The following is a 10,211-nucleotide window of genomic DNA, read 5'->3' on the forward strand; positions in this document are numbered from 1 at the left end:
CATTGAGGGAGAAAATAAATACGGTGAAGACACATTGAAAATATTCAAATATTGTATTTAAAAATAGAGGAAAACACATTCATCAAAGACCATTTCCTTCTCAAATCATGGATCCACTGGTCCATCCACAAAGCTAATGTTTAATTTCCCTTTAACGAATAATCCGCCGTTCCAGGTATTGAGCCATCTGCACTTTGTCAATGTTTGTCTTGCTCAATAAGGCGGGTGCGAGTTTTTACTTCAACTGTGTGATTTCTTGACGTAGTTTATTGAACCACCGGTCAAATACACATTCAAGTTGTTTTTGTTTGTACTGTTTTGTTAAAAGGAGATTTATTTTTTTGAACAAACAAAATATACAGATCCACCTGTATAGCTCAATGAAAATGATATATTACTCTGATATAATTCAAACTTCAAAATCAACACATAACCTGTGTTCGTGAAATTATTGAAAAGGGAAAAAAAAAAAATGTAATCTAACGGTCTCTGTGGCTGCTGGCTTCCAAGAAGCTGTGCTACACCTCTCTGTTCTCTTCCCCTCACGATTCAGACCAAAACTTTTGACATTCACCATTGATAAGCATAAGAGAACAAAGACAATAGTAACAATAAAAATACACAAAATAATTTAGTTAACTTAACAACACTTCTCTTAGGCTGATTACCTTTTCCATGAATAGCAGGATAGGGTTCTCGGGTATCGTGTATTCATGGGTAGCGCAATTGATAAACTTCTAACGACATGCTTTCGATAAAATAAAAATATATTTCCCATCTTTGGATAGCAACACAAGCTGCTTCAAATGTCAAAAAAAAAAATAATAATAATAAAAAATAATAATAATAATAATAATAAGCTTCTTATAACAATAATAATAATAATATAATAATAAACGAGTCTTTATTGCAGCGTGTAAAATAAAAATGTTAATGTGCTGCTCTTTTTCCCAAAATGTCTCTTTCCAAACCTGCAGCAGGAGCTCCAGCTTTGGATTCCTCAGCCCAGCTCACTTAGACTCTCCCAGCAGGTGGACTATGAGTTCGTAGGTGGAGAGCACAATGGCAGTGTTGGGGATTTGCTTAATTAGCTGTGGAATGAGTCCTCTATAAAAAGCTGTGTAGCCTTCCTCCACGGCTATCAACCTCCCGGTCTGGAAGAAATACTTGTACTTGCTGCCTTCCTCTCGCAGCCTCGTCCGGATGACCTCTGTGGGGGAGGGGGACAAAAACGGCAAACATGTTAGAGGTCTGTTTTCTCAAAATGCTGCACGCTGTACTTTGCCACGTGCCAAACATCTTCACGGTGCGGGTGGGGGCGGCGCGGCGTACCGTGCGGGTAGGCTATGCAGGACGCGCAGCCCTTCGAAAAAGCCGCCGCCAGCATCAGGCCCAGGAAGTCCAGCGCTCCCTTCTCCGCGCCGCCGCTGGGGGAGGAGAAGCGGTTCTCGGCGAGGCGCTTCTTCAGCGTCTCGTAGATCAGGAAGCAGATCACGGTCTCCGAGATGCCGGCATAGGACGCCGTGAGGCCGCGGTAGAAGCCCCGGATCCCCTCCGTCCCGTACACGTGGCGGGCGCACTGCAGCGCGTTCATCTTCTTCTCCCCCCGCGCCCTGGAAGGTGCAGACGGGTCGTTACGCGCCAGGCGTGAGGCGACACAGAAGAATGGAGGCACCAGAGATGTGTTTTGTGTTTTTTTTTTTTGTTTTTGTTCATTCAGTAACTGGCTTTCCTGGTTTTACGATAAGATGACACTTTGTTAATCCCTGGGGGGGAAAATTCAGGTGTTACAGCGGATGGAAAGCCGCACGTCAAAATAGGAAAATAAAATGAAAGCAGCACATACACAGAAGCAGCAATTGCGTAGCCTACTATGCCGACCTTTCAGCCAAATAGAGACAGACGGCTCGGAGGCAAATACAACATTGTGTATGACAATTATATTAAAAATTTGATTAGCCAAAGACTTGTAAATGCTTTTCATTAGAAGAGCCATTTTGTCGGTGTTGCAATAAGGCTGGTTCTGGTTCCTGTGACCTCGCACGATTTTACTACCCTGTACTGAGCATTGCAAATATAGGCTCCTCTCTGGAACACACGCAGTGCGTCAGCGCGAGTATTTATGGACACGGGTCACATGCTCAGTCTTGCGTGCTGCATAACCCAAGGACAGAGTCATGAGGACAGTGTCTCTGTTAGAGGATATATTACAAGCCCCCCCCCCCCGAACATAACTGAGTGGTTCTGCCCGGACATCAAACACAACACTGGAGTCTGTCTCGGCGGCAACATTTCGATAGAACAAATGAAATTAGGCAAATGCTCACTTTCTCTCCAGCTGCATCCTGGTTTTGACCATCCAGATGGGATTCATCAGGGAGTTGGTGACAAAGGCTGTGGACACGGGAGAGGAGAGCGGGAGAGTCAGTCCCACAGGCTCACGACGCCGCTTCTTTCGGCACCCCGGCCCCAGAGTCAAAGTACTTCCAGCTTTGAGTTATTTAACTGACAATCAACAACGAGGAAACATGAGACGTGCGTCTGCAAAGGGCTTGTTTTCATACTTCCTACCTGCAAAACCTGCCGAGCTCATGTGCACCGCGCCACTGTTGGGTACAAACACGCTGTTGAACGCCTCCTTGGACTTTTTGTAGGCAGCAAAGTAAATAGCTCTGAAATTAAAAGATTAAAAACAATTAGCATTTTAATCCAAAATAAGATGCCAACATAAACATAGGACCTAGAACAGTGGGTTTTAAACCGCAACACACAAGTGAGGGGTTTGTTCAACAAATAGCTGGGTTGGTGGCTGGGTCGTAACATGGCATAGTGAAACCTATAACTAACTACTTCATGACAATGGCAGACCTGCCAAACTTGGGAAAATATTTTGAGTACCACAAATGTGTAACAGGGAGTGTCGGTGGTGTTTGAGTTACTGCAGCTGAATGACTCCATCAGTTATTCACACGTAGCGTCTGGTCACGAGGCATCACATCGTATGCAAGATACTACCACTAACGACATACAGTATACTAATTCATCTCATTGGGATGAATTAGCATGTCTTATACCCCTTGAAATGCATCATCTCATAAAGTTACCGAACATGTTTACCAACTAGAGAAGCGCCGACTGAAATTTTCTTGGCCAATTCCTATTTCTGTTTTTTGTTTTTTTTTGCCATTTGTTTTTTAAGTCTGACTTGCAGATTCCAATTTCTGATCTGCTGTATGACGATGACAAACATCACGTGATCTGATCACGCTCACGTGACAGGACAGCTGCACATACGGACTCACGCTGCAATTTGCACTTACCACAATAGCGGGTATACTGATTTTGACACCGTGTGTTTATTATTATTCATTATGGAACAATCATAGAACATGAAAGTGTCACTGAGTTCCAATAAAATAGAAGATGGGACGGTCACCAAGTGTCAGTGGGACACAACATAACTAACATGGAAATGTCCAGTTTCAACTTCAAATGAAAGTCTTTTACTTTAAGTGCAAATATACATTCATATTATATTCACAGAGTACTTTGCAAATAAATTGCAATCATTACAAAAATGGAATGTTGTCAATTAAATATTCTTCTTCTTCTTGTCAGGCCAAAGATTAAAAAAAAATATCTAATCTTCTTTGTTTTTACCTTGAAGTACCTCCAAACAGCCGACTGATTTTCTTTCTTTCGCTCTCTTTTTTGAGCGTCAACTACACAACGACGTTACATTACGCTGTATCGGGTTGGAGTATCGGAACATTTTTACGAGTACATGAGAACAGCACAGCCGTGTAAATCTGATCGGCAAAGAATGTGAAAATATATCTGACACTGATCGATCGGTGAAAACTGACCGATTCCGGTCACCGACCGCAGCTCATGTTTTATATGTTAACATGACGGTCACACATTTTGTGCTTTATTATAACTCTCCCACTTCCCAGTTCACCTCAGCAGCGCAGCGTTACACCCCGGTGGATAATCAAGTACCACTCAGTGCTGCTCAGTGGATGTTGAGTGAGGGGAGAGGGAGGGGTAACAGAACCAGGTCGTAGCATCTGGTCCAATCCGAGGGATTAGTTTAAATACCCTATAAATGTACAGTATTGTTTTGTATTGATTGATATTTGGTACACAAAACGCATACAGGTTGGCAGGTCTGCAATGGTCAAAATGCACCCAGTTGTTAGAAAACCGTGCCTTGTCCCTTAAAGAAAGAGTTGTGGTTTTCTTTTTATGACGTGGCGCAGTCTCTGAATTCTGTCAAAATGTATTTGCCGGGGAGTCGGAACGTTTGCCGAATGCAGAGAAACCAAGGAAACGTGCAGCTGTTCTTCTTTACCCTCCCCCTCGCGACACACTGCATAGCGCGCCATCATTTCCACCACCACGGTCACCGGTGGCAAAGACTCCATTCAACATGTTTGACAGCTTTGACAGAGCCGTATGAGGTAATGAGGCACACCTGCAGTGTGTTTTGTGTGGAGAAGTGTTGAGCAATGAGTTTTAAACTTTACAAATGAGTACGGCAGCTGCACACAAAACACCCACAGCACGAGGGAAGACGGGGAGTTTTTCCCCAGGGGAGAGCAGATATTACCCAGAGATATTTTAATGTACGCTAGTTTGTTTCTCCTGTAGTTGGTCTGTGAGCGTGCCTAAATGTGTGTGTGGTTAAAAGTTTTGTGACATTTGACATTCAATAAATGTAGTTATTTGTACGAGTCTGTTTTGCCTTTGTTGGTCGTAGCCTCATCTAGATATTATGGCAACTAATTTTGCGTCCATGAGGTTTGTGCCCCCGGAGACACTAAATCTCTCTTTTGGTGCCGAGATGAAAAAGCTTAAGAACCACTGCACTCGCGTCCCGTGAAAGCTCACCCGGCCGGTGCGCACTGAGTTTATTTTTCCTCAAATTACACTCAAAAGTAATAGCAGAGTGGAAATTAGCAAGGTCAAAATTAGGAGGCTGTACTAATTCGCCAGTTCCAGACTGAAAACCAGCTCCAGCAGAACAAGAAAGTGAGGACTATTCGTAGTGATTATTTTATTGCCAAAAGAGTGCCGTGGAAGTTAGAAGTATAATAAGAAGGCAGTCTGGTTTAATAACGGCATTGTGTTTATGTAATGAATCACATGTGGGCTGATGTGAGCGTTGTCAGAGTGTCCAGAGCAGTCAGTCACCCAGCACTTGCTCTCTCTCCCACCTCGCTTCTGGAAAAGCCCGCTGCGCAGCCAGAATAGGCTGAATAAGCACTGGGCACCAGAGATGGCCCTGGAGGTGTTTGGAATTTGGGCATGCCCGACCAAGTTTGCCCGTGGAAGGTAGCGAATGAGAGCACCGTGTGCGTTCACAACAACAGAAGGGACAACACAAACAGACTCTGTGTCAGTGTAATGTGTTACAATTACCGTTGTAGAATATTTAAATTCAAACTGAAATGTGTGCTGAGTGGATTTGGGATCATCAGTGTTGCTCCCTCACTGTTGGCATTTTGCCAAAAATTGACTGCTTGTTAATACTTTACATGGAATAGAACCAAAGGTGAATATACGTGAAAATCTACAAGCTGTGTTTAAAACAACATGCTGTGTTGTCAGCTTTTCTGAATTAATGCTGACTTTTATTTCAAGCATTTTATAGTGTTGGTACTAAAGCTGCAACAAAAACACAAGGTCCCACAAATAGAGTGAGGAGTGTACAAACAAAGACAATACACACTTTATTTCATGCAAATTTCCCCTTTTAAATGTGCCGTCACTGTACCTTGAAGGAGCAACGCCGACAAGGTTTGGCCCCAGGCCCCGGAAAAGCGATCGTGGACCCTCTTTTTCTAGAATTGACCTGAAATTAGGAAATAAAAAGGGATCAGTTTGACACACAAAACTACTTCTGGCGAAGAAACGTGTATTTACATTGATTACACAATGCTTCAATCCCTCCGGGGGGTAATAAAGTGTTATCTTATCTTCTTCAAGTTGAAGTACAATAAGGATTTAAAAGAAATAAAACAAAAGAAATGCCACGACAGGTCTCCTGTTTCCATGCTTCAAGCCAGGCCACTCTTCTGCTCGGGGGTTGCATCATTATGAACAACGTCTCCTCTGGGCAAACACACAACACACTGGTGACATCAGCACGTTGTGTTTGGAGTCACAACCTGACTGCCCTTCACTCTCCAGGCAAACAACAAGGGTCGGAACCCAACATTTGTGGGACTTCTTGTGAACAGCTGTCGCAACTCTGCTCACACCTTGGATCTGTCCCTATCGGTGATACTTTGCACATCTTTTCAATCCGTAAGTGAATCGCAAACCCATGCCCTCAGATCCACTTTGGAGCCGAAACATCTTACTGTTTTTGAATGATGGGTGGGACACTGTAAAAGTCCCTTTCCAATTCAAGGCCACAGTAATACGGAAACCCTTATTCGGGAAGGTCATAGATCACAAGTCCAGACTTTATGGGACCAACCATGTTGAACTGCTTCTTTCTATATCTAAAATAAGTGGCATGCCTTTTTTTTTTGGCACATTCAAAAGTAATATCAAAATCCAAATAGCCAAAAGGTGCTGGCTTGGTTTCCCGATAGTAATGAAGTAACACAACACTGAGCAGGAGGACGTTGTGGCATTAAAACCTCTGCACCCTCCCCGGGTCCCCCAGGGACATGGCCACGTCCCAAGACCTTTCTACCCCTAAACGGTCTCACACACACACACAAGACAATTCAACTGGCGCCACAAGCCACTCACATTTCCTTCTTGAGGCCTGGTAGTGAGACACGTAACACATCCCGACTCAGGGTGCTAGTTCAGAGTGGGATACACTTAATCTCCTGACTTTATGTAAGACAGGATTAATTCCTGTGAAATCATTACTAGGACAGACCACAGAAGAGACACCCTTGAGAGAAACCCCTGGATATATCACATAACCGCATTTGAGTTTAGGCAACTGCCCGGGAACATGGCATTTTTATAAGTTAGTTAGTTCTCTCTTCGTATCTGGCATGCACAAACACAACTGCATTTGCACAGCAACGCGCTTATTAGCACGCCTGCCATAAAACCTCAAGTCAGCAGCCAGTGATTAGAAGGATCCCAACACAACAGTTCTGACAGATAGTATTATAGTACACCAGCTGAGAAAATGGAACACTTGGTTCCTTTGTTTACTAGTGGAAAACGGAGGGCGGGTACTGGGACCTCGGAGTACATTTGATAGTCAGCACCTCAGAGGACAGGTACTAGGAACTACTCACAGTAAAAAAACAACAACACCAATGAGAGCAGCGGTCTTACCGTAGGACCTGCAGCAGGCCCGGAGTGACTGTGCCCGGCCGGATGACCCCGGTGCCGCTCAATGTGCCCAGCTGAACCTGGAAGACGGGCCGAATTGTGAGGTCCGAGGACTGCAACCGTGTCTTCAAAACCTCCAGGGGACAGGTCACGATGGCTCCCACGGTACCGCTACATCTGAAAAGACAAAGAAGAGGAAGACAATTAGGCCCAGTGGGTTGGAGGAGGGGGAAAAAAGGACTCCCATGTGGTTTTGACACATCAGTAGCCTAACCCTAACACAATCAAAAACCACATGTGGTGGCCAGTGTTTGAATAATGGCTAACTTGCCAAGACCAATTTGATCCTTGCATGTGGATGCTTGCTTACACTACATTATGAGGGGTTAATCCTTTTTCCATCAAACCCAAGTGCATAGTTGTTGTCCATAAAAGGCTTTTAAGCTCTTGCACACTAAACCGAACCTTTATAGGATGGTAGAGTGCAATGTCATTGCTAGGCACATTCTGGAACTTCCACTGGCTCTATGATCCCTTGTCTTCATGGCAGAGCCTAAATGAGTTGTCACCAATCTTATAACTCACAAACTTAGAAGTGAGAGCCAGTTTAAGTTAAGCCGTTCCATTGTCCCATGTCTAGGGAGACAGAGTCAAACACCTGATGGAGAAACAACTATTGCCCTAGGTTCACCTGTACCAAGCGCTATACAAAACACAACACCCACCTCTTCCGGTCGTTGAAACTAGGGATGGACTGAAACCAATACCGGTACCAGATAGGCTAACTTAATGCAAAGCAGAGTTTCCCCCCAACAAAGAGCTTTTCGGCAGGTACTAAGAACGATATCTGTGTTTTCCTAGTTGGAAACTTTTGATGAGAACTTGTGTATTGTATAACCCAGTTTGGAGAGTGATCAAATGGGCAGCTCCTGAACTGATGTGGAACACAAGAACAGCTGTGGCCATAAATCCCACCAAATCCCAAAACCGAGAAAGCTATGGGAACAAGTGAGGATGGGACGCCCCTGGGGAAAGACAAGACCCACCTTCAGAATCCTGCGAATGTGCACACACACAAAAAAAAAATAATAATAAATAAACCTCAGGTGACCGCATAATAGATAACATATTATATTCATGTTATTATAGCTTCAGCCGAAAACAGAGTGGTTGCCTGTGGCACAGACCGCACCTCATATGCCACCATTTTTGTGAAGTGTAAACTAGTCAAGGTTATTGACCTCTCAACCATTCCCCGTGTGAAATTCTATGTAATGCGTGCGTGTATATAATAGCATATCAGAATATAAATGTAATCATAATAAACACGAATGATATTAACCTTTAAAATAGTACGTATAATCTATAACAACAAAAGTATTACAGTAAAAAAAAAACTAAACGATCCCCAAGTTGCCCCCCCCCCCCTCTCCACGTATTCACGATACTGGATTCCCCAAACTTCTCAGTATAACCAGGTACAACCAAACCCAGTCAACCGTCGTCCGCTCGGAGAGGGGGTAACACAGACAGGCCCCCATCGGCACAAGGTGATGTAACAGCAAAGGACGCGGTTCTAAGGTCGGTCCCATCGGCGCGTCGCTTCCACGGGGCGCCGCGCGTACGGTTCAAATATCACTGACACGCATGACCCGGCGAGGGAGGAGGGGGCAAGCAACGTGAGCCGCAGCCGCGCGGTACGAACCGATCATCTGCGAAGTGACGAAAGTTTCGTGTCTTTTCATTTTTTTTTTTTTTCCACCTCCCCCCTCCACCGGGCGAGTCGCTCGGCGGAGAAGGACGGTTTCCACCTCCCAGGCTCTTGTTTCGGTTTGTTCCGGTCGGGAGCGTCGGCGGGGAACGAGGCGGGGGGAGAGGGTTCACTTTTGTTTGAATTGCCAATGAAATCCCCACGAGAAACGCGCGATTATAGCAACATTTCGTCACCCCGGCGGAAGGTGGTTGTCCCCGGTGACCGTTTCCCGTTTCCCGGCCGCTCGCACGGCGCTCGGCGTGTGACGCTGGGGTCACGCTTCACGTCGCGTGGGTTTCCACCGGGAGAGGACGAGCTACCGGGCGGCGTTCAACGTGTTTGACGTACATGTCACGATCGACACCGTTCGCTTGAGAAAGCGACGCGACGCGAGTCGTGGGATTCGGTCCCGCGTTTTGTTTCAGTAACAATCGGCGGCACGTATGACGTGGAATTCGCCTCGTTATTACAGAAGTGGTCTTTGTGTGCGGGTACGAGTCACGCACCGGCGCCAGGAAGTAGACGGCGCCGGCTGCTAAACGTCGCGCTAGCTCGCAGTGTAGCATAGCTAGCTGATAGGCGAGCGACTTCCTCGACCCTACCGAGTTGCGGGTTACAGCGCGGATTCCCGACAATATACACAAGGTCACTGGGTGCATCACAATGGAGGGACTCGATGTTCGCGGTGCCCAAGCTCCCAGAGGAACAGAACACAGCGCTGGCCGACCGACCGTCCGTCCGCTTCAACGAATAGCGGTATTCACACGACTTACCCCCCGGCGAAGAGATGTAACAGCGTGTCTTTCTGCGCCATGTTCAAACTGCCACCATACTCCTCCCGCGGCTCCTTTGTTTAACGCGTGTAACCGGTATATTTTGGGGGGGAAGCGGAGCCGCGGTTCGGGTCGCCTCCACCGGCTTTCTGAGAACGGCAAGGGGGCGGGTTGCGCTGGAGGCGGGGGGCGGGACCTAGCGTAGCGGGGGTGTTGTCCGTGACGTGCCTCTGACGTCACGTCGCATGATCGCAGCAACAGATTGTACAGGAGTCGAGAGGGTTTGCTCGTCGCATACTTGAACATACGTTCGTACATATACGCAGTGAAATGTCTGTGCAACGCGCCCGGAGATTGTGCGCAATACTTAC

At 46.0% G+C, this 10,211-nt stretch overlaps 1 protein-coding gene across 1 annotated transcript; it reads right to left on the reverse strand.

Moving 5' to 3' along the window:
• Positions 1-34: 34 nt before the first annotated feature.
• slc25a33 (solute carrier family 25 member 33) lies at positions 35-9,986 on the reverse strand. The gene is made up of 7 exons (XM_080014806.1): positions 9,841-9,986; positions 7,318-7,491; positions 5,780-5,857; positions 2,572-2,672; positions 2,328-2,394; positions 1,333-1,613; positions 35-1,210 (listed from the first exon to the last, which is right to left on the reverse strand). Exons 1-7 carry the CDS (start codon positions 9,879-9,881, stop codon positions 1,011-1,013), a joined length of 942 nt encoding a protein of 313 aa, XP_079870932.1. The 5' UTR covers positions 9,882-9,986; the 3' UTR covers positions 35-1,010.
• Positions 9,987-10,211: the final 225 nt, after the last annotated feature.

This window comes from Zeus faber (genome assembly GCF_960531495.2).
Source record: "Zeus faber genome assembly, chromosome: 15".
Lineage (NCBI taxonomy): Eukaryota > Metazoa > Chordata > Actinopteri > Zeiformes > Zeidae > Zeus > Zeus faber.